Below are 22,581 nucleotides of genomic sequence, written 5' to 3' on the forward strand. Positions count from 1 at the left end.
TGAACTGTTTAGTTATTTTCTTGGTAATCGAGTGGTGCCCTGACTAGTTTTAATATAAGTTACTAATTTCATCAATAATTGCTGTAAGCAAGTATTTATCGTTATTCATAACCAAAACTAGACAGGCTATTGTTGTACAACACATGTATGGAAAAACAATTCTCTCTGTATCTAAGAATATTTTCCCACGGAATAAATCAAACTAAATTAAAGGAAGGATTTATTTTTTTTTCAGTAAAAAAAATAAATCCTTTCTTTTTTTATAGAACGGATTTTCTATTAAAAATCCTTTTATAGAAAAGGATTTTTCTATAAAAAAAAATCCTTTTATAGAAAGGATTTATAGAAATTCTTTCTATAAAAAGAAAGGATTTCTTTTTATATACATTTTTACTAAGGATACGAGTGATCGATTTTGTTGGTGTACTTTAAATAAAGTATGTATTACATTAACCTAATCAGCGTTTAAGCTGTATTTGATGTATTATTCATTTTTAAAATAGAATGAAAATATTTGTCTGTGAAACAAAGTGGCAGAATTTTGTATAGTTCATTATTTTTTAGTCTGTTGAAAGAAAAGTCAAGAATATTATAAGATGTTGGTTTTTCTTCTCTCTTCTCAAAGAGTTTATTGTTAAAAAAAATAATGTTTTTTTTTTTTTCCCCTATGGTCCAGCAGTCACTACTTATCCTTTACGTGGCATCAATTGAAGTTCTGCAAAGACCTACACACTCAGCCTAATGCAAATAACTACATTAGATGTAGAAAGGTAGAAATATGTATTTACATCAAGTATTTCAAAATAAAATGTGCAGCAGTGAGTCTCACAAACATTACTTTGTGAGCATGATCCCATCTCAACTCTTGCCTCTGTCTTTCTTTCACTCACTGTTGCTTTCTTCCCTCCATTCGTCTTTTTAATTGCATTTATCGTTTTAGAAGCACTGCTCCTTCAACATTCAGGAACTCAACTAAAATGCGCTCCTCTACTTCTACCTCATTTGCTTGCAGACGCAAATCCGCCCTGGCACCTTATAGGCTGCTCCCTGTTTTAAGAACTTGTAATCGTGGTGAGCATTAGAGCTGCACGCACACACCCTGTGCCGTTCTCAAACAAAAAGGCGGGCAGCCTGTTTGGATGTTCAGATGAAAGTGCAACATAGATGCTTTGGGAATTCATCTGAAATGTCGGAATATGCAAGACGAGGGCCGGAGGGACTGTGTTTAGCTTTTTGACATCGTTTCTGAAAAACCCTGCGGCCAAAAGTGGAATCTGAGCCCCGCCCTGCAAATGACCCCATGGAATGTTTGGGGACACATTCACTGAGATGTGTGTTTTTTTTTGTTTTTTTTTCTCACTGCAGCATTCAAGTGTTTTACCTCTTCAGGACTTAATGGCTGCCTACATATCAGAGAAGATGCTTTGCCCTCGTGTAATCTGACTTGTCTTAATTACAGGCAGTATCCAGTAATAGGCTGCTCTCGTAGATATCGGCCATTAGAGCGGTGTCTCTGGCAAGAGGGGTCTGATTGGCTTTGAGGTAGCTGATAAAGAAGCCATGCCTCATTTCCCTCCAATTTTTTTGTTCACATATCTCTGTATTAAAGTGAAGCATGAAGATGGCGAAGGACTGTGTTAAAATGATTTATGCGCTCCTCTGTTTGGTTTGCGGCTAATCTGCTCTTCCTGATTGCATTGTCAGCAATCAGCGCCGCTTCCATTTGAGTAACTGATTTCACTCTATTGAAGTTATTTCAAGCAAGTTTGAAAACTAGCGTTGAAATTTAAGGGGCTTTCTTTTTGGCTTGTTTCAATTACAGTCAGTGTACAAGTTTTTTTTTTTTTCTTTGTCTTTCTCTTGCGAGTGTTTAAGAAAGATTATCCCCCCAGGCCTTAGGCTTGTTTGTGTGGTTTTGATTTCCAAACCTCAAACCTCAGCCTCTCTTGTCTGCTAATTGAGTAAAAAAAAACCTACAACAAATGTCAACAAACAGACTTTAAGACCTTAACGGAGAACTTCTTTCAGCAGGTGTTACCCTTTGTTTTCAACTGTTCCTGCAGGTCTACTTTACTTGTTTCCCCACAAGTTCAGACACGTTGTATATTGAGTCACTGCGTTCTTCCTTTTAGAGTTGGGCTTTAGGAATTATTCGTTTTACTGAAAACTGTGCATTGTTGATACTGTCACATTCTCAATCCAATCATCTCACCGTAGAATTAGGCTTCATTAATTCTATTAAACCAATAGATTTAACAACCAATCCAATATCGACCGGTCACGTTGCTTCAGGATCAACCTGAAGGATAAATTATTTTAAATAGCTATTTCGCAGTGTGTTGTTACTAATATAAGAAGCAAAGAGGTTTTTATGTATTTCAGTCATCTTTGAAAGGGGAGGCAAACTGGTAAGAATGCATTACTTTAGTCTGAAATCAGGCGAAAGGAATGCCAACAAAAAAAAAAAGAAATTGCATTTCTATTCAGACGGCTAACTCACTTAGGTGTCTTTCTTGGCTGGAGAAATATTCTGCTTAAGCTTCAACAGGAGCTCCGTCTTCCATGGGTCACTCTGACACAGGCAGGTTATCCTCTTTTCATTTGGCACTGGCTTTTTGGATGCTTGAAAAGCTCCTCTATCTGGAGATGAAAACAGGTGACACTGTTAAAGGATATTACGAAGTGATCCTGAGCACAATTGTAGAGTGTGAATGAAAAACAACAGAAAATCTTGCAGGAACTTTACACAAAAGTAGACAAATGTTGCAAAGTGTATGACGGAAATAAAAACATTTAGTGCAATCAAATCTTACCATGTAATCACTCCTGGCTCTAAACCATGAGCGTCTTATTTCGCAGGTTGTTTTTACTACATCTAAAGGTCTGGTACGGACACTTTAGAGGTACCTAGCAAAAAAAAAAAAAAAACAAACATTCAAATTAGGTGGCAAGTCAAATCTAAGGTGTTTGACTGCACTACATCACACATTCAGATTGTCTTTGCTAGCAGCATCTGATCTTGTTACATGATATGTTTAAGTTATTCTGCACACTCCTTCATGATCCATTTCAAATGCCATAAAACAAAGTCAAGCTATTAAAGATAATATACCCATTATTAGTATGGAAATGAGAAATGTAATACCGTAGCATACTGAAAGCTTGTCACTTGAGTGACAGTTAAAGACACTCCTGGTTCAGTGCGCTGTATTTAAGATATGTTTGATGTTTTTCAAACTCCATATTTGGCACATTATCCTCGGGTGGCGTCCCACACCTTGTTGGTATTTAAGACAGATTTCAATGAATATTACCGTATTGCGGTGGCGCTTGCGTTTAAGAGTACAGCTTCCTCATAACGGGGAGGTGTCGTCTGCTGACAGATCGCTGTCTGGATGAGAGAGCACAGCGGCATCCCACCTCATTACCGTAGCAGCACACTAACCGGGGGACCAACACACTGCTCGCTGTGATTAAGATGTAAATTTCCTCTAATTGGAATGTAAATTCATACATTTATATGAAGACGTCAGCTGTCAGATTGCAATATTGTCTCCTTTTTTCTTGCTCTCCCTTGCTCCCCATCGGGGACTAGGTGCCTGTAATCTGTATCGTACTCCCGCAGCCCGTCGTGGGATTTTCCGTTTGTTTAATGCTGGGCCCATTGTCCTGCGTCCAGCCTGTCATTGTAGTGCTTCCCATTCATGTTTTTGTGCTTGGTTGCAGTCAGACTTGCTCGCGCTACCTGTGTTTGTTCCTGCACGCATGGCTGAGCCGTCAGGGCTTTGGGGATGGGGAGGAGACTTTGAGATGGGGGCCCGGGTCATTTGGGTGGCCGTATTTTGTGTGTGCATCGATTACTTCTGCTGAATGTTCCTCAATGCAAATAAGTCTGCCACTTTGAGAGGAAGCACATGTATCTGAAGTAATTAATTTTACCCTTGAATGCCAGCTGTGGTGTTGGTGTGATGTGTTCCAAATTGAGCCTTCTTACTGAAAAAGGTGTTAATTTAGGGATTTGGCCGATGAAGTAAGTGTGTTTGCCAATGGATGCTGCCAATATAAAATGGAATATGTAATTCTTAGTGTTGCTTATTGAATATTGTGCTATTATGTGATGTCATTTTGATATGCAACACCGTTCAAAATATTCAAAAATTTGTTAAAATAGAGCAGCCAAAAAATGTTTGATAGATCTTTGTGAAATGTTCATGAAATTAACCAGTCTGGCTTCTTGGAAGCAAAAAAAAAACAAAAACTGATGGTTTGAAACTTTTTCCGCTTTCGTATTTTGTCCTCTCACCGAAGCAGGTTTTGTAATAAGCATTGTAATTTCTATTCTAACTATACAATTCAGGTAACATATGTTAACATTAATATGAGTCTAGAAATGTAGGAAAGGATCGATCTGCCCAAACGTGCCCATATCTCCAGCCTGGGCAAAGATTTATACATTTAAAACAACTAGAATTATGACAAACACAGTTGGATAAGGACTCGGGTTGATCTTTGTCTCGTTGATTGTTGGTAACTAAAAAAACTCTTGAAATTAACCATTGTAAAAGCTGCATGAAAGAGAGGCATCGTTAACTTCCTAGTAACAGTATATTTTTTGGTTTGTACAAATCTTTATCAGGGGTTGCCAATAACTGTAGAGAACAATGTATTCAGTAAATAAATTAACCATTGGAACATTTGCAAGTTGCATTTCTGTTTGCATGCTTTATATATATCTACGGTATTATCAATATATATTTATATATACAAAAATCTACGCTGTTTGATGTATATCTGGGTTGACATTTCGCTTTTCAGAATGCTAACTACGCTCTTAGAACAATAATCTGAATAACCCATTCTCCTAAATGTTCAAAAACAAAAGGCAAAGTATTATGTATGTCACATGCAAGGATGTAAATTAAAAAAAAAAAATGCATTGCTTTTTGCATAAAAAATTGCAAGAAATCAAAAATTCTCTCTTATTTTCTTTAAGACGTCACAGTCTTGCAAAACAATCAGTCACACATGCTTTATCTTTGAGTTTTAATAAGGGAATCACCTGAAAATTTGCACAAAAAGAAATTATCACATACTAAAGTACACAAACAATAGCATAATACAAAATCCCCATAGAACATACTTGTTGCATGGTTTAGGGTGTGGTGTTGTGTGGTTCAGCAAACTGAAAAATACAGGACCTGCTTTGTATTAATCCAGAAAACAGAAAAAAAATATATATATATACATACACACAAAAGACAAAGTAATTAGTAGAAAGTCTTCACAGGCTTTTCTTGTTTTGTTGTTTGTGACAGAACCTAAGTTTCCCATGCAGTTTGCTTCCAGTGAAGGGCTGAGGAATCCTGACTATGCTGCCACGGCATGTCAGTGCTACTCCACCCACCTGTGGCACCCGACCTGTGCAGAGTTCTCTATCAATTAGCCTTCCAACAGGAAGGAATCCTAATAAACCTGCTCCCTTCACTTCCATTCAATCCATCAAGTTCTGTTCATCACATTGAATCAACAGGGTGGAAAACCGACACGTTCCCAGCCGTTGTTTCAGTTAATCAGGAATCTGCCTCTGGTCTGGTAAACCAGCCCTTCTTATGTTCAAGTTGAGGATGTGCTCTGGCACTCTGCTGAGGGGAAATCCGCCTATCAGGAAGTGCATATCGAGGCACGCACCCAACACACCACACCAGATCCATACAGTCCCACCCATCACCTGATTTTTCAGGTGTTTTATGAAGATGTTTTTCCATATCTTTACCAGATGCCCCTCCATCCATCCATCCATTCTTCTGTCCTCTTATGCTTATTAAGCAGTCAGGTCTCTTGGTAACAGCTCCTACAGGGAAACCCAGATGCCCCTGGGAAAGGAAGGCACCCAGGAAGTGCAGCTTTGGTGGAGTCCAGTAAATATGGTGAACAAGCTCAACTTTGTGGCAGCTTTTTTTTAATTATTATTTTTATTGTATATTTTTAAAGAAGTTGGTATAGAGAACGTCTTAAAGTCTTGTCTCTGGATTGTTTTCCACATGGAGGCAGACATAAAAGCCAGGCTTAGCTTACAAAAGTCACAGCACTGATGGGGGAGAGGAAGGGTAGAACTGGGGCAGAGATAGAGACCGTTTTGTCCCCCAGGTATGACTGAGTCACTCATGCAGAAGGAACCCACATGGAGGGATGTGTAGGGGCTATGAAGGATCTCTTGGCTTCCTCTCCTCATTTGTACCTCCCTTCCTAGAAAACACATCTGTCTTCCTTTCTCTGCCACAAACCTTTACAGGAACATCAACTTCGCACTCTGGTGCTAGGATTCGCTCCCCATTTACAACACAAAGTTTTCTTATTTAGTTTGCAACTGTTTGCATTTTTGTTCCATAGCACCTGCCGCGGCCTCCTAAATAGTCTTCGTTTTAAACCATTTGCATTCTTTTTAGCCTGGGTTATTCGGACAAATCACACTTCCCACTGCCCCAAGCGGTCTGTCTTGCATGTAAATATGTGTCGGCTCTAAGAGCGATCACCATTTTAGTCTGCTGCAGAGCTATCTCATGGCTGTGTGCATTAAAACAATTCAACTTTGCTCCTCCCCCGCCGCAACAATAATTTGCGGATGTGTTGGGTGAAATTTAGCAAGAAATTATCATTTTCTGAATCACTTCACTCTGCTTGCTCTGTGTTTGTTTCATTCTTTCTCCTTCTCCTTTTCGTCTTTGAGCTCTTCAAAAGACTCGGAGCCCCCCTGCATGTTCTTCCTTTTGCTTCCTTTCTCTCTACTTCTTTTCTTCATCGTTATCCAGCAGCACTTTTCTGTGCGTGCAAATGCTTTCTGAACAGCATCCTTTCTTCCCTTTCAGGCTAGATGTCATTGTTGCTGCCTGTGGGCTGGGTGTATTTATTTAGGGGTAATTGGTGTGTGGATGAGTGAGGTAATGAGGTGCATCCACACTTGGCTGCTCCCCTCCCTGAGAGGCCTGAGACAGACGTAGCCTTGCTGGGCTCCGGCTTGAGAGGTACCACACTACTGCCTCCTCAATGCCAGCCAGAATGGCTCTTTCATACTCAGGTGGACAAACACAATCGCTGGGGCTGATACCTCAATGAGGCGTCTGCGGTTTGAAGTGCTGTGTACATGCGTGCACGTCTGCGTGTGCGGATGTGCTCGTGTTTGTGGGCGGGGAGTGAAAACAGCGCTCGGTCGTTCTCTTGTCTCTTCCTCGAGTCCTTGTTTGTCTTGCAGCCAGTGTTTGCAGAAGTGATTCTCCCTGCGCGTTTGTGAGTGCATGTATATCAGACCCAGTGGCTGTTCAAAGGAGCTCAAGGAGGACCTTTAGTTCCCATAGCCTCCTGCCAGCCCTAGACTGCCCCCGATATCCTGCAGTGTTACCTAATGATGTCACTTACACCTCCCTCATCCGTTTGCGTGTGTGTGGCAGGAACCGTCTGATGCTTCAGCCTTCACATGCCATTTGCTGCCTTATATCCTGTGAAATTCAATTGCACAGCTCTGCTGTAGCCAAAGAAGGGGGAACTCCATGGCTCTGTCTCTCCACGTGCTCTTTCTCCCCCACTTCTTCATTTCTCATATTTTCAGACTGTGTCATTTTGGTTCTTTGAGCGCCCAGTTGCCACTTCTTTATGTCAGATCTTGAATGAAGCTTAAAAGTTTTAAACAGGAAGACTTGCATGTGTGCGGTTGCCTACAGGTGTTCTGTAGATAATATGATGCGTACATTGTCTTGTTGTTATTGTCAGGGGTAATTGGTGTGGACCTGCCAGCCTTTGATAGACACACAATTACTGTATGTGATGCATAAGTGGACTCATTTTGGGCCAGGATTTGGAGTTGCTAATGGTGCATTATTCAGCTTTTGGTCTGTCCCCAAATGTGCCGGGCCAAATCAAACACGCCGCTGCAGGGTAATTGAGGCCCACTCCGAACCCCCTGCAGTGAGCAAGGCAGAACTGTAATCCCCTGACAACTCTGACTTGGCCCCAATCTGGCAGGCCGCCCATTTCCCAGCAAAATGCCCAACTTGAAGGAAGAAGCTGATGGTAACATTTGAACCGCTTTCTAGTATTGTTATTCTGTGCATGTCTTCAGTGCTCTGTATCCATCTCCGTTCTTACATTTTTTTTTACTCCTCCGCTTTACAATTAAGCACTAAATGTAGAAAAAAAGCTATGTCGTATGTTTTAGTTTTCCTCATTCATTTAATCATCTGTTTATTTAATATATTGCATTTTCAATTAGTTCTACACATTAGAAATGTGTTACAAATTGCATTACAAATACAAATATTTGCCAAATCTCTGCAACAAAATAAAGCAGTGTCTCTGGATTACTTTTTATCATTTCTTCAATCAACATTGTTCTCACAAAAAACAAACGTTTGTCACCTCGATGACATTTTTAATAGACAGTATTTCTAATTCAGCATCTACAGTCTTTTTACTAAAATTACAAAAACTTTTCTGAGCATCAAATCGGTTTATAATGAGACAAGCCAGTTCAAAACACACGGACTGTGAAATTTATAAAAAGTCTTGCTGATTCTTGATTTTTATACATTTGTAAATAGATTGAATGTTTGGACTTTTTTTATTCACTTTTTTTCCACATTTGCAGATGGAAACTTATTGCTATGTGATACCTCGTTGCTATTCACAACAGGCTTGTTTTACTTAAATTTGAATTATTACTATGTTTGTGTGATTCCAGTTTATCTAAACATTCTCCACTGTTTCACCTCGTAAAGGGGTCACAATCAAGGTACACTATGCATTTAGTGCTGGCTCCCGGATTTTTGACATTAGCGTGCATTCTCCCCAGGCCCCGGCTCACTGTTTTAATAGCTTTCGTAATGCTTCACAATTAACACTCAGCCAGCGCTCTGGGTTAGGTAATGGCTGGTGTGTTTCAGGCTAAATTAGAAAACACAAAACAAGAATTCCCCCATCACCCCCGGTTGCTTCGAGGACCTAGGGGTTATGCAGGAAATGGAAGGTGGTGAATTTTTTGACAGGGCAGCCGAGGTGATGTCTCATTCCCTCTGACATGTTGAACACCCTAAAGGTGGCTTTGCCAACAGTCTGCCCAGGAAGCACCTCACCTAGCTGTGGCTAAATTTACACAACCACCTGCCCACAGGGATTGTACTGGAGAGCAACACAGAGGTGGAGGTGGTGGAGAGGGGAGGGAGGGTAAATGTGGTGGAGAGAGAGAAATATATGTACACGGTGACTTTGAATGCTCTTTGCTATTTGTGTACAGAATACAAAACTAGTTCTTGACTTTTATTGGAAAAGTTTAGCACGTATTGGTTTATTTTTGCTTTACAATGCGGTTTGTTTTTTTGTTTTTTTGTTTTTTCTTTTTGCACATTACCTCCATAATCGCATACATTTGCATCATAATGTGCCGTTTATTTTTCTTGTAATGCAAATTTTTAAAATACCTTTTCAAATGTTACTTTGCAATGTTAAAATGTTGACTCTCATTTTGAAAGGTTTCTCATGTTTTCTGTGCTTGCACACACATGCTTGCATTAATACTATATTTGAGTCAAAAGTACCTCAGCATCCAACATTTGCAAATATTTACACGTGCTGCAAAAGTCTCAAGTTCAGGAAGTGAACCCTCAGCGCCTGCCTCAAAGATCGCTCTGTCAATTTGTGCTGCACTGAATCTGGTTCCGCTTTCTTTGGCAACACCTTTTCAGACCATGTTGCTGTAATGGAGATACAACACTGGGTTCATAACCACGATATAAATAGATTAGTTACTGGAAGTTTCAGTATGTAATATCTTTTTTCAAAAGTATCTGACTCTTGTCTGTTCTTGGAAACGAAACACAGTCCCATCATCACTTTTGCCATGTTTCCTGGTATTCTAATGCAATTTACCAAATACACCTTAAGTTTAGCACAAAACCTGGAAGCTTATACTTTTTGAATTACACTATGCTTTTAGTTATTTGATGTCATTATCAATAATTTGCTTTTTTTTGTTTGTTTGTTTAACCAAATGAATTTTGAAATATTTTTTGGCATTAACTGAAAAGGACACAAAGTTTTTATGTTTGTATCGTGACAATATTCAATCTAACCTCTGTTCAAATAGTCATTTTAAAAATTATTTATTGAATTTATTTTGAAGGACAAATATAAAATCAATGTAAAAAGCTGTCATTGGTTAATTAAGGGTCACCTTTTTTTTTGCCGATTTAAGGTATTTTTAAAATTAAAAGTTTTTCATTTTGTTTATGAACAATATAATGCCTTATGAATTTAAGGTGTTATATTGCATCTGAATTTTAGCTAAAACAACAAAAATGACTTCAGTTGCAGCGTAACAACAAAACCAGCTTCAATTAAAAAATAGTTGAAGTGTTTGGTTGTGCAAGACAAGAAGGCAATAGAAAGAAAACGGGAATAGAAAAAAGTAAATAGAAAACGACTTTCTGAAAATTGGAAGCCAAATAAGGAAATAAAAGGTGGAAAATGTTTCGTACAGAACGATAAAACACAATCCAGTCAGTTGAGTGTTTTTATGTGTCCAAGAACCAATATGGAAGTATGAAGACGAGAACAAAAACTAGTCTTGAAAATACATTTAGATGAAACCTAAATCATTGTTTTTGACCTAATGAAAAATTTATACTTTATAAAATGTAAATGCTGTTTGAATTCAGACATTTTCCTGCAAAGTTAAAGCTCTAAGATTTTGAAAATGGATGGATTCTTGTGTTCACTTTTACGAACGAGTTCAGGTCTCAGACCTTGAGTCCAACACTCCAGTATCATATTCTTGCCACTGGTTCTCTGAAATGGTGAACACGGGGTTCTAAGACTTTTCTCAGCCGAGTCAGTCAAGGGATGGCAGAAAAGTCTGTCCATCCGTCCATCCATATATGCATATATACTCAATTCAACTATTTAAACATGATGTAAATGTATATTCCCATAAAGATTGCACATATTGAATTCTCTAAGATGCGTGTCTCTCAGACAGACACCCGTATAGGTCAGTAACAATTCTTGATGCTCCTCAGTGGCAGAGTTCAGGCCGTTTGCCTGTGGGCTGATGAGAAGTGAATGGCCTTTGAGGCTTTAGGCTGGTCTATGTGTGGCCCGGCTGGTCCAAGTCAGCAGTAATGACTGGCTTTGGCCAGCATGCCTGTTAATGTGAATGAGGTTACTCTGGGCAACACCTTTTCAGCTGGGTCCTATGAAGTCCCAAGTATGGTGGTCTTTGTCCTCACAAGGGCCTTCCTTTTAGCAAAAGGGCTTCTTTTTTTGTGAGGACTATCAACTAGTGATGGATTATTCCCAACCCCCTTTATTCATCTTTGCAGACTTAGAGACACTGATGCACACAAGTAGACGCACACCTTCAGTGACAGCAAAACTATTGCGACAGCAGTTAAATTTTAGCGAGGAAGATGCAAGTCTTATGAATTCATAACCTCAACTTACATTGAAATGTTTTATTGCCACTTTATGTAAATTTGGATATCTACAGAGAAATGTACCTAATTTCTTCTATGTTTTTTTTTTCTTTATTCTATAAAGCTTTTGCAAGACTACATTTGAGCCAATACCGATGCAGTCCTAACTCATGAAAATAATTACTTTTCTCGACTTGATCTACATTTCATGTTGTCTGACATATAAAGAAGAACGTTGGTTTTCGTTTTAGACATGGGAACAAAAAAATTTGGAATGCAGTCATGTTTTTCTTGTTACTCGCAGTGCAGCACTACCCTGTGCAGGATGGAAGTTAAAAAAGGTATTATTTGAAACATATTTGTGGTGACGGTTTTAAAATTGTCATTGAGGACACTGGAAGCCTTTTACACGGCGCACGTTGTGCTGCCGTCTTATTCCTGCCTCATCTCATTCTGTGCTGGTCTCCTACTAGCACAACAGACTTCCTCTGTGAGAGTCGCTCCATCCTCCCACCCTTCCCAAGCGGTCAGCCACTTACCCAGCCCGACACAATAACCTCCAGACGACCTTTCGCTTTGCCAAATGTTATGCCTGTAAACTGTGTGAACTCTATCACAGGACAAATGATGGGTGAAAAATGGGACTTTCTACTGGAGCTAAGGCTGGGTTTAGGAAATCCTCAACGTACAAGCCGGCATTGTGCACTCATGTTGTAAATACCTCTCTGTGTGACACATGCAAAGGAGAGTGGCAATGGGTGTGTGTGTCTGTTTTTTTTTTCTACAAGAGTGTGTGCACTGTAGACTGAATGCAGGAAAAAAGTTGAATAATGCATGAAAAAGGTATTCTTGGTAATGTTCTTGCTTTTTTGTGACTGTTATAGTGGCAGAACACGTCAGCAGAAGGTATCTCAAAGGAATATTTTAACTTTTAGGGTAACAGTTCTGAAAATAATGCACTATGGAACCGCAGCATGTATTACTATGCTTTTTGTGTAGAATGTGCATTACATATTAGAAAAAAAATCATTTTGCCATGTCGTATCCATCTTTTTAGGTCTGAAAGAGGGCTGTCTTCCAAGTAATCCTTCACACTGAGAAGGCAGCAGTTTCATAGCCACTTTGGAGACATTTATTAACAACCCATGATGTGAAGATGTTTTCTACAATCTGTTTATAACCTTATATATAGAAATAGATTAAATAAAGATAAATATCTGTCTGCAGGCTACTCTGTAGTTGTGGTATAATCAGAGGTCATAATTTGCCATATTTTGCTGGAATAATCTCATCTGTATGGGAATAAGAATAACAAGAAATGGAACTAGGGTATATTGAAAACTAAAAAAAAAATAATACAAATAGATTAATATGTGTATGAGATTTAAGATTTTTTTATTAAATGCTTTTATATGAAAAGAGGAAAACATGTAATTGTTAGGTACATTGGTGCAAGACAGTTTAAGGCTACATAATGGAACAAAGGATGAGCCAAATGGTAACGCGTGGCAATAAAATGACGTTACAAATTGGCAAAGTGAGATAATCACCCAAAACCTAAGCTACCAACTCTAGGTTCAAATTGAAACCAAGCAAAAATGTCAATTAACCCTGCAAAGAAGCATTTATTTATCTTACAAATAACCCTTAGGCTGTAGATTAGCTGTAAGTGTGATTTTTGTAGCACATCATCTGCGAAACTGTAAAAAACCTGTTACAAAGTGTCAGCAGTGCCTTAACCTGAGGACGTTTGTAACAGAGTCATGGTCTCAGGGCCGAAATGTGTGTTTGGGGGTGGAGGGCACGGAAGGTCCCCCAGACATGCTGTCATAACCCGTGCGGCCATGCTCTTTGCTATGGGCCTATCTCTAGTGAAGGCAGCACTTAGATATGTTTGTACTCTTCGCCCTCTACCCCACTCCCTTTGCTCCCCAGGCGCCGTGTCACCCCAGGGGGGCAAACCAGCACTCCATGGCTGTGCCCACATCCAAAATGCCAACTAACCGCCTTCCTTTGCTGTGAGGGTCAGCGTGCCCCCCCCACCCCCCACCCTTCCCACCCTCCACCCTTCAACGCCCACGGTCTGTACCAACACCGCCCTGCAAAGAGAAACAAAACAGAACTGAAAAGAGACAAAATGGCCCCACGCTGCATTTCCCTGTCAAGGCGCTTGACAGGACCAAGCCGAGGACCCCAGAGGAGTGTTTAGTTGAAGACACTGATGGCTGAGATAACAAGTCAAGTTGTTGTATTACAGTGCAGTTACACTTTGGCCCTCGTTTGTCCATTTGTTATTCAGAAACAACCCAGAGCTTGCCTATTCCCATGCATGTCATGTTTAGTAACGTGACAGATAATATCAAATGCTGCATTTTATCAGCCTGTGGAGCGTGAAGGGTAAGTGAGGAGCTACCTAATAAAGGCAACACGAACAGACATTCCATTAGGTATTAAAAAAAAAAAAAAAAAGACCTTGAAATATTGTCAGCTAATCAATTTCCTGTTTGGACATGCTCACTTCTAATGAAATTCAGCCACTTATTAGTCCCTTCCCCTTCGTTCTCTGTTTGGGAATATAATTACACCCAAAATGCTTACTCATCCTTCTGCCTGCCTGCTGCCTACTCTGTCAGATTCATTAGGCCGTGAAGCGGAAGAGATGAGGAGCCTGTGTCTGTATCTGTCTATCTGTCAGTCCGCCTGACTGTCTGTGTGCCCTGCCTCTCAGATTATCCTGGATCAGGCGGCAGGTGACCTGGTGGGCAGGTGACTATCACCGCATTACCGAAGAGAAATATTAGAAGAGCTGCAGCGCAGTTTTGTGCGATTCTTCCCTCGACTCAAACAGCAAAGCGTTTGAAGTGCTTCTACTGTATTGTCAACAACAAACTGTGGAGGTGAAAATGTAGTAATATGCAAGTTTAAACCATTATTTTTGTGAGAATAATTGGGTGTTAAAAACCCTGATTTCGCCACATGGATCCTTAGACATCGTATGGTAAAATACAATTATGATTTTAGTGGAACAGCAAGTGCATTGATTTTGCAAAAAGAAAAAGAAAAAAAAACAACCAATGAATAGGATAAAAATCATAGTAGGACAGATGTGACATTTGCCAAAGTTTAATGATGAGGTGGAGTTGTTGCCTAGGTGTAAATACTGGAATAGATGGATTTAAATCCATTTTATTTTGACTAAAACTGAGCATGCAGAGCTTGAATAAGTCAATAAAAAATCTAATAATATTGTCACTTCACTGAATTTTAAGAAAACAAAGTTTTCTCTGTCAAAATCACTGGTAGTGCATGCATTTGTATGGTCACTGTACTCTTTGCATCTTTTGCACCAACAGTCTAGATTTTCAGAACTGAATTCTATAAAACAGAATATTTTTGTTTTTGTTTTTTTGTTTTTTTTTTTTCTGTTGGCCAAAGCTGATGCTTATTTTTCCCTTGGTCCATCATGGTTCAATTTTTGATCAAATTGTTGGCTGAGACATTCCTCCTCAGTGTGTCGCACTTGCCTGCACCAACAGGACAGAGACAGTGTTGTCTAACATGATACTGGACTTGGCATGTTGGGTCGGTTTGCACTTTTCTTGGAGAAATCATGAAAACATTCCCCAAAGAAGGAACCAAAAGAACCCCCGGGTGGTGGTGGTTTTTTTTTGGTTTTTTTTTACAAAGCTGGCAATTTAACATATTATTACGGGTGGGGGGCAAACAGTGCTCCTGGGCAAATGTTAGAAGTAACTTCATGAAAAAAACTTAAATTATAAGAGATGAATGGCAGAAAGAAAGTTTAGACTGAAGTTTGAATTAGAAAGACCTTTCCTTTAAACAGGTTTTTCTCTGGCTGCAGCTGAGGGTCGTGTTTCACTCTTTGTTGCCACAAAGAGTTTTTCCGAGTCTTTGTTCAGTGCAGGTGGGTTAGAATTACTACAGAGAAGTGTTGGGATTTGTCCCAAGTTTTATTTTGTTTTGTTTTGTTTTGTTTTTTTTTCAGGCAGGGTAGCGGAAGTATCTTCTGAAATTGCCAGCGTAAATTTAATGACAGTTTGTGTCTTAAATAAACAATCACATTACCTCATTATGTTGTGTGTCATAGTGGGTGAGACGCCAACGAGGGTCTCTATAGGTTCAGCAGATGATTTCCCACACAATGCGGTGTAACTTTAGAGGTGTGAGGAGATTACGGTTCTGTGGAGGTGATTTAGCTGGTTTAGCGGATGAACGGGGAAGCAAGTCTGGGAAATATCTACCCAGTTTTTAGCCATGAAACGTTCTGCTGCTGTTTTGACCCTGAGCTGGTTGTAGAAATGGGGCTTGAAATAGAGGACGCTGACCCAGTGTCAGGGTCGGACATATTAGTTTACAGTAGCTGCGCTGCAGCTGTGCCGCTCAGGGAAGCAGAAATGGCAAAAAAATCAAACTGCTTAGGATTCTGTACTTTGTGTTGCTCTATACATCAGGACAGCGTCGGGCATTTCTCCTTTTATTTATCACACTGTAGAGCCAAACTGCTTACTCGTGATTTCTAGTGCAAATCCACCAACTTTTATGTCACTCACTTCAGTGGAGCTTATGAAAATAGTGACTGCATCTCAGCAGGGATTGTGTTGTAGTGGCATTGAAGGTAAATGTGTCACTTCCATGTGCATGTTCCACCCACGGCTAATCTGATTGGAACAGCCACGGCGGTGGTCATGTGTTCCAACAAGGTGTTGGGTTTCCCATACTTCTAAGCTGTACAGTGACACGGGCCATTTGAACGTGTGGCCAAAACTCTATGGAAGAAATGACTCTTTAAATTAGCACTAATACTCCATTCATTAGCAACCTGTTAGCATCAGAGGAATGCCTTTGATGGTGTTGAGTTTTATTCTCCTTTGTAGCTCCGTGTTGGGAAAAATAGCTGAATTTTTCCCAACATGAAAAATTCAGCTGGTATAATATTCCAGCGAAGGAATATTATACCTTCGCTGCCCCGAAAGTCATGCGTAGTTACAAACGGAGCTATATTAGCTACCAATAGCATAATGATTTGTTGTATGCAACAAATTGTTATGCTTGATGCTCTTAAAGTATTGCATGTATCGGTAACCCTCTTAGGCTAAGCTAGTCTGTGGGCCGGCCCTCGAGGCTCACATGAAGTGCTTAGCGCTCGTTTGCAGCTTTGTCGCCCCTCGCCCTGTTGCCAGCGTGGCTCGAACCCCTCTGGCCGGGGAGCAGAGCTGAAATACCCCTGACCACCACCGGTGAGGCAGCAGTGACATCACATACACAATCACACTAAGATTGTGGCACACATCCATTTTCACATTCTCTGCCCCCATCCCACCCAGCCCATGCTTTCAATCAATGCAGCACAACCAGTGGTCCTTTTTCCCGCCGTCCACTCCCATCTGACACCCACCGTCGCCCCGCCACCACCCCCAACTCATTTTTTTTTTCCTCCCTTCTTTCTCCAACCTCGCTAAGGTTGCCAGGCAGCAGAGAAAAGATCTCACACAAACATCCACCCCGCTATGCCTCTGAGGGTTTTCCGGATGTCCTTGTTTACATCATGGAGTGTGCAAGTCACAGGAAAGCCGACTCAGAGCCTCTAACCAAAAAGTCTTTCTGAGCCTTTTGCTAAGCCCCATTCATCTATATCTATTGGATCTATATCTATGGGAATGTGTAGTTCTGTTTAAAACGCTTCCAGGTTTTGGTGTTAACATCTAAACACGTTCATTGTAATTTGTTCATGTTCCCTGGTGTTTAAATTCATGCACCTGGATTGGAAGGTAGTGTAAAATAAGTTTTCATATCTCTGATCATAACATCGGCTGCCAGTGATGTATGTGATGGTTTTTGACTGTTGCAAGGCTCCCTGTTCCCTCAGTGTGCCAAACCGATCGATTGGTTTTGTCTGCTCCTCCCTCCAACTTTGATGTTGCCATTGATTGTTCCTCTCTGCCCCTGAACTCAAAGGTTAGAGGAGCGGAGCTTCACTTCTGGATTGCTTTGACCTTCGCTCTGCACATGCTCAGTGGGTTCTCAAAGCCCAGAGCCAAAGAGAGGCAGGCCCGTGGCAGAGAGACAGCAGTGTGTTTTTTTCTTTTTTTGTTTTTTTTTTTTAACTCACCCAGTGAGGGTGATGTATATGTGATTGATTTTTTTTTCTCCCCCATTCCTCTCTGTGCCATGTTTCTGCTGCAGTGCACTAAGCAGGACTGAGTCCAGGCTTGATCAATGCATTGTTTTTCTTTTTCAGTCACACTCGAGTGAGCTGAAGACACGAAAGGTTACCCAGGTGAGGGTTGGCAGGGATGGAAGCAAAGCAGGGCTTCCAGATGACTCCATAGATGTTTGTGTGCATTTGGAATGAAGTTGGTGGGAAGATCGTAGACAAACTTTGTCTTTCTAAGATCTTCATATTTTTGCTTTACACTTGTTGCCTTTTTCTCGAGATAAATTACAGGTTCTCTCCAAATCTCTAAGCTACTTTGGCAAAAATATATGTTATCTTACTCCATCTGCTAACACCACACAACGCTTCTCAAAAAACAAAACCCAAAATAAATCCCTCTCTTTACATATGCAGCTCTGGAAAATTTAAGAGATCACTTAAAATGATCAGTTTCTCTGATTTTACTTTTTATAGGTTTATGTTTGAGTGAAATTAACATTGTTCAAAGCAAAAATTTTGTATTTATGTGCAGAAAATGAGAAATGGTCAAAATAACAATAAATGCAGAGCTTTCAGACCTCAAATAATGCAAAGAAAACAAATTCACATTAATTTAGAAACAATACTAATGTTTTAACTCAGGAAGAGTTCAGAAATCAATATTTGGTTGAATAACAAGGAGGTTTTCAATGGGGTTCAATGCAGTGCACTGCTCTATAGAGAGTTTTAATTTCAAGTCCAAATGAACTTTCATTATTAAACAGAAAAGTAAATAATATTTTTAGGAAATGTTTATAATGTAAACATTCCAAACTGTGTCTTGAAGAATCTGCCTTTACTCTAAGATGCTTAGTTTTAGTTTCAAGAGTTCGAGGTTTTTCATGAAGACCTGATCCAAGTTTGTCCCCGATGCCACAAAGGCTGTTAAATAACCCCACACTTAAAATAATTACAGCTAATTTCAGCATTTTATAATTTTTTGTGATAATAATAAGGTGCAAACAAAATCATGATAATTGTATTGTACTCAAATCTCCAGAAAAGTTGTAAAAGCTACAGAAAAATGTCTAGAAATCTGAGTATGGAAGCAATGTGTCGGAGCCCGGTACTGAAGGAATTACCCACGGCTGAACTCCAAGGATTTGTTTGGTTTTTGTATATTTTAATCCAAGCTGCCCATCCGTCTTTTGTTTTTTTCTCCATCCGCCTGTCATGGCTTCATCACATCCTCAGGCTGCAAAGATTTTTCCATCTTTACATAAAATTACCTTTTAGGAGTCCAACTATCTTTCTGGACAACTTAGAGGCACTACAGCAGTGAAGTTCACACCGAATCACACAAAGATGACAGCTTGTCTTTTTTTTTTTTTGTTTTCCAAAATATGCTGTAGTTTAAGAAAAGCACCATTTGAGCTTCTCTAAATTGTTTAATGTCATCAGTAGGAACTCAAGCATCCATATCAGACAATAGCATCAGTGATAGTACAACAAACTCTGGTGTTTCCAACAACAAAACTGAATAGTGGGTGGAAGTTGCGTACCCTAAAGGGGTGAAGAACATTACATGGTGGTGATTTATCTCTTAGTAAAACCCCGTACCCAAACACCTAGTCGTTTAGAATGAAGATAAGTATCTTTGGGAGTGGAAGGGCTCTCCTGTAAAGCTGGATGTCTGGAGGGGATGCGGATGTGGCGGGCAGGGAAGCTTTAGCTGGTTGGGATTGGGTGGGAGAGAGCGCAGGCTTTGACCAGAGGGTTTCAGATGTCATAGCAGATTCTTTCAGGGCAAATTACAGGGTTTAACCTCTCTTGTCCCAGAGAATGGCAGCGTTCTGATTTAACTTCCTTGACAGACACTCAAGCAACCTGCTACTCAACACCATTGTCGGGGGAGGGGAGGTGGGCGAGTGGGGCACACTTGACTTGGAAGATACTTCACCTCCTTTCAGGCGTTCGAGGGCCCTTCAGGACTCTGCTCGCTGTGGTCCGTTGGTGGCCTTTCTACTTCATTCTGGTGAGAGCTTGGAAGTGTGGCCCTTCCACTGTGTGCTTTAAATGAGTGTACCTCCTCAACCTCTGAGTCAAGAAAAGCTTTGCTGCAAAATGGCTAAAGCACCTGATTGTAACTTTGGTATAAACTCAACAGATTAAAGACAAAGTAAACATTACCAGCAAAAAGAAAAAAAAAAAGCCATCTGGGTTCCCATTACCCTTTAATGATAGATTACACACTTTCTCCCCTCTCTCCTGTTTTTTTTCTTTTCTGCTTATCTTTTTTTTTGTTGTTGTTCTGTAAAATCTGACACACTGGTACACATCCAGTTTTATGGTTGTGAGGTGTAACAGACCTAAAGCTCTCTGAAGCATTTAGCAGCAAGGTAGCAGATTTCCTCGATGCTGCCAGTGTTAAAGGGAGTGCTGAAGCATCTAATGCAATTTCAACCCAACATGGCTCTCTGTGAATAAGCACCACTGGAGTGTACCACCTACTGTATGCTGATCTACTGTACTGCTACTGTTTTTTTTTTTTTTTTTGCTCTAACGCTCCGTTTCTCTGTCTGCCTCTCTCCTAGCGACTGCACTTGCCTCCGGACTTGTCCGACACGGCGAGTCGTGTCAGCAGGGGGGAGCCTGTAGGAGTGGCTTCTGCCTGTGGCTCCGGCGCTTCCGGCACCAAAAACCTGGATTTCTGACAGGAAACCAAAGACTGAATCACCGTGGCCGTTGCCCTCTTTGCTGCGGCAACCGGGGTGTTGCCTCGTTCAGGTGATGTCAGCTGCGATGAAGCAGCCAGCCGTTACCACCTGCCAACCAGGCCAGCCAGAGGTGAAGACCTAAACATCCACAACACCTCTGCTCATAGCAAACACATTTATTGTTTGCATTAAATGTTTTATTTTGCGCAGATATATTAAGTTATCATGATTTTGTCCACACATTAAATAAAATCTCATACAAAGTTGCATTACAAGACAAGTTTGTTTCTTTTCACTTTTGTTACCCACAAAAAGGCTCGCCTCCGCCGCCGGTGTAATCATGAAATATTTTACAGCCTTTACAGATTCTCCATCCTGGGAAACGTTGAATAATTTATCTTTGTTCTTGGCTTTCTTTACAAACAAGAGGCATCTGCTGTGCTGCTCCACCATTTAAATCAGTCCGCAAATACAATTTATGTTCCGGGACAGAGCAATGTGCTCTTGTGAAATTAATTAAAGAAGAGAACAACTGTACGAAACCCAACACGGTCTCTCTGTTGGATCTTGGTTCAACTCTGAGGAGTGTCCTGCATGGCAGCGCTCCGGTCTGCCTGACTGGTTTCAGGTTTATACAGAAAAGCTCCAGTCTAATCCACAGAGACGTTGCTGGTGAGCGGCGTCTACATCCACAGAGCTGAAACAATAGGAATGTGGGCAGAGGGGGCGCAGGCTTCACACCTCATGTGCTGTGTTTGATGGATGAGCTGCTGCTTTAAAGATCAAATTAGGTCAAACGGTCACATGCAAAATTTAAAAAATGAAAATTAAACTACCATGATGAAGGTAATGTTTTTTGTTTTTTTCCTTTTGTTGGAAGCTGATACCACTTTGAATCTTTTTGCCTGTTGAAACCTGGTGTTGTGGGACACACAGGTCACTTTTATGGAACTGCTGCTTAATATTTCGGTAATGGCGTCTGAAGGACTGGGATGGACTGTCCAGAACCTACCCCACCTCTCACCTGTTGAACCCTGGGGACCCCGCCAGGTGTAAGCGTGTAAGATAATGAATGGATGGATGAACATATAATGGAAACACATTAAAAGTTAATTCCAGGAGAAGAGATTAATTTTGTAATGTTTTTATGTTTGCTTCTTTTTGGTCCACTGTTTGACCTGAAAACATTTGGTGCTGGGTCGCTGTTCTTTGATTTTCAGATTATCAACAAACATCATCTGGTTTTTACCCACAAATAGAAAAAAAAAAAAGTAAACCATCTGATGTGATGAAGATTTGGCATCACGTTTAAGTGGCTGCAACCCAACTTCACTGACAAAGTCGTCATCATTTTTCATGTGTCTTGTTTCTATCTACAGAAATATACTTATTCTTTTTTTTTTTTTTTTTTTTTGCATTTTCCCCCAACCTTGAGCGAGCCATTGGCTAATTTGAACTTTTTATAAATCAGTTTATGGCAGTTTGCACTCCAGTTTCACAACGACATTGCCTCAATTTTCAACCAGCTATTCAAAAGTGTAATTCACCCCGCAATGAATAAATGTAGCATTCAGTTTGCGTACGTTCCTCTCATATTGAGTTTGCTTGTTTCCACATTCACAGTCTAAATGTGTTTTTAAATGAAGTCATGGTTTCAATTACGCCGTGTTGGATTTATGGCCACACTATTCATGATAAAGGGTAAAGTTGATTTTAATTTTTTTTCGGGTAAAGCTTCAAGGTTTTCCTGATTGGTTCCTCCGGGGCTCAGCAGTGGGTTAAACAAGATCACCACATGTAGCCTTTTGTTTGTAACACGTATTTTCTGTTATCAATAACCACAAAGTATTTTAGGCCTAGTTATACAAATAAGTTATCTTTTCATTTTACAAACATTTTTCCTTTGATTTGAAACTTGTCTGATTTCTATTCAGCAACAAACTTCCTGGTTGAGTGAGTGGAAAGCAATTTGCAAACTAAATCTTGGAAGTATGATTCATCTCGGGCTCGGCTGTAATTGTGCTTTAACTTTCGCGAAGAAAAATAATTACACAAATTACATCCAAGTTGTAGGATTGTGTGTAGTAGACACAGCTTCAAGAAGACACCTTTTGAAATGCAACTGTAACAAAAGTTTCAAATAGGTGATGAATGTGTCCTTACAGCAGCTGCTCGTGTCCTTTTGACTCCTCACAAATCTGTTTTCCAGAAGTTGCTTTATGTTAGGTCTCGCTTTCCTTTGGGTTAAGGC

The 22,581-nt window shown here is 40.2% G+C and overlaps 1 protein-coding gene across 3 annotated transcripts in view; it reads left to right on the forward strand.

The window, feature by feature from the left end:
• The window catches only part of LOC103136532 (elongator complex protein 4-like), a 66,060-nt gene extending 44,907 nt beyond the window's left edge, over positions 1-21,153 (forward strand). Inside the window, exons 10-11 of one of the 3 annotated variants that reach the window (XM_016670376.1) lie at positions 17,719-17,757; positions 20,208-21,153. In XM_016670376.1, the coding sequence (XP_016525862.1) occupies positions 17,719-17,757; positions 20,208-20,327 (159 nt within the window). In that variant the 3' untranslated portion in view covers positions 20,328-21,153. Of the gene's footprint in view, positions 1-13,394; positions 14,538-17,718; positions 17,758-20,207 lie in introns of those variants that run through there. The other 2 variants (XM_007549817.2, XM_016670377.1) reach the window with 2 other exon arrangements.
• Positions 21,154-22,581: the final 1,428 nt, after the last annotated feature.

This window comes from Poecilia formosa, unplaced genomic scaffold (genome assembly GCF_000485575.1).
Source record: "Poecilia formosa unplaced genomic scaffold, Poecilia_formosa-5.1.2 Scaffold33, whole genome shotgun sequence".
In the NCBI taxonomy this organism is placed as follows: domain Eukaryota; kingdom Metazoa; phylum Chordata; class Actinopteri; order Cyprinodontiformes; family Poeciliidae; genus Poecilia; species Poecilia formosa.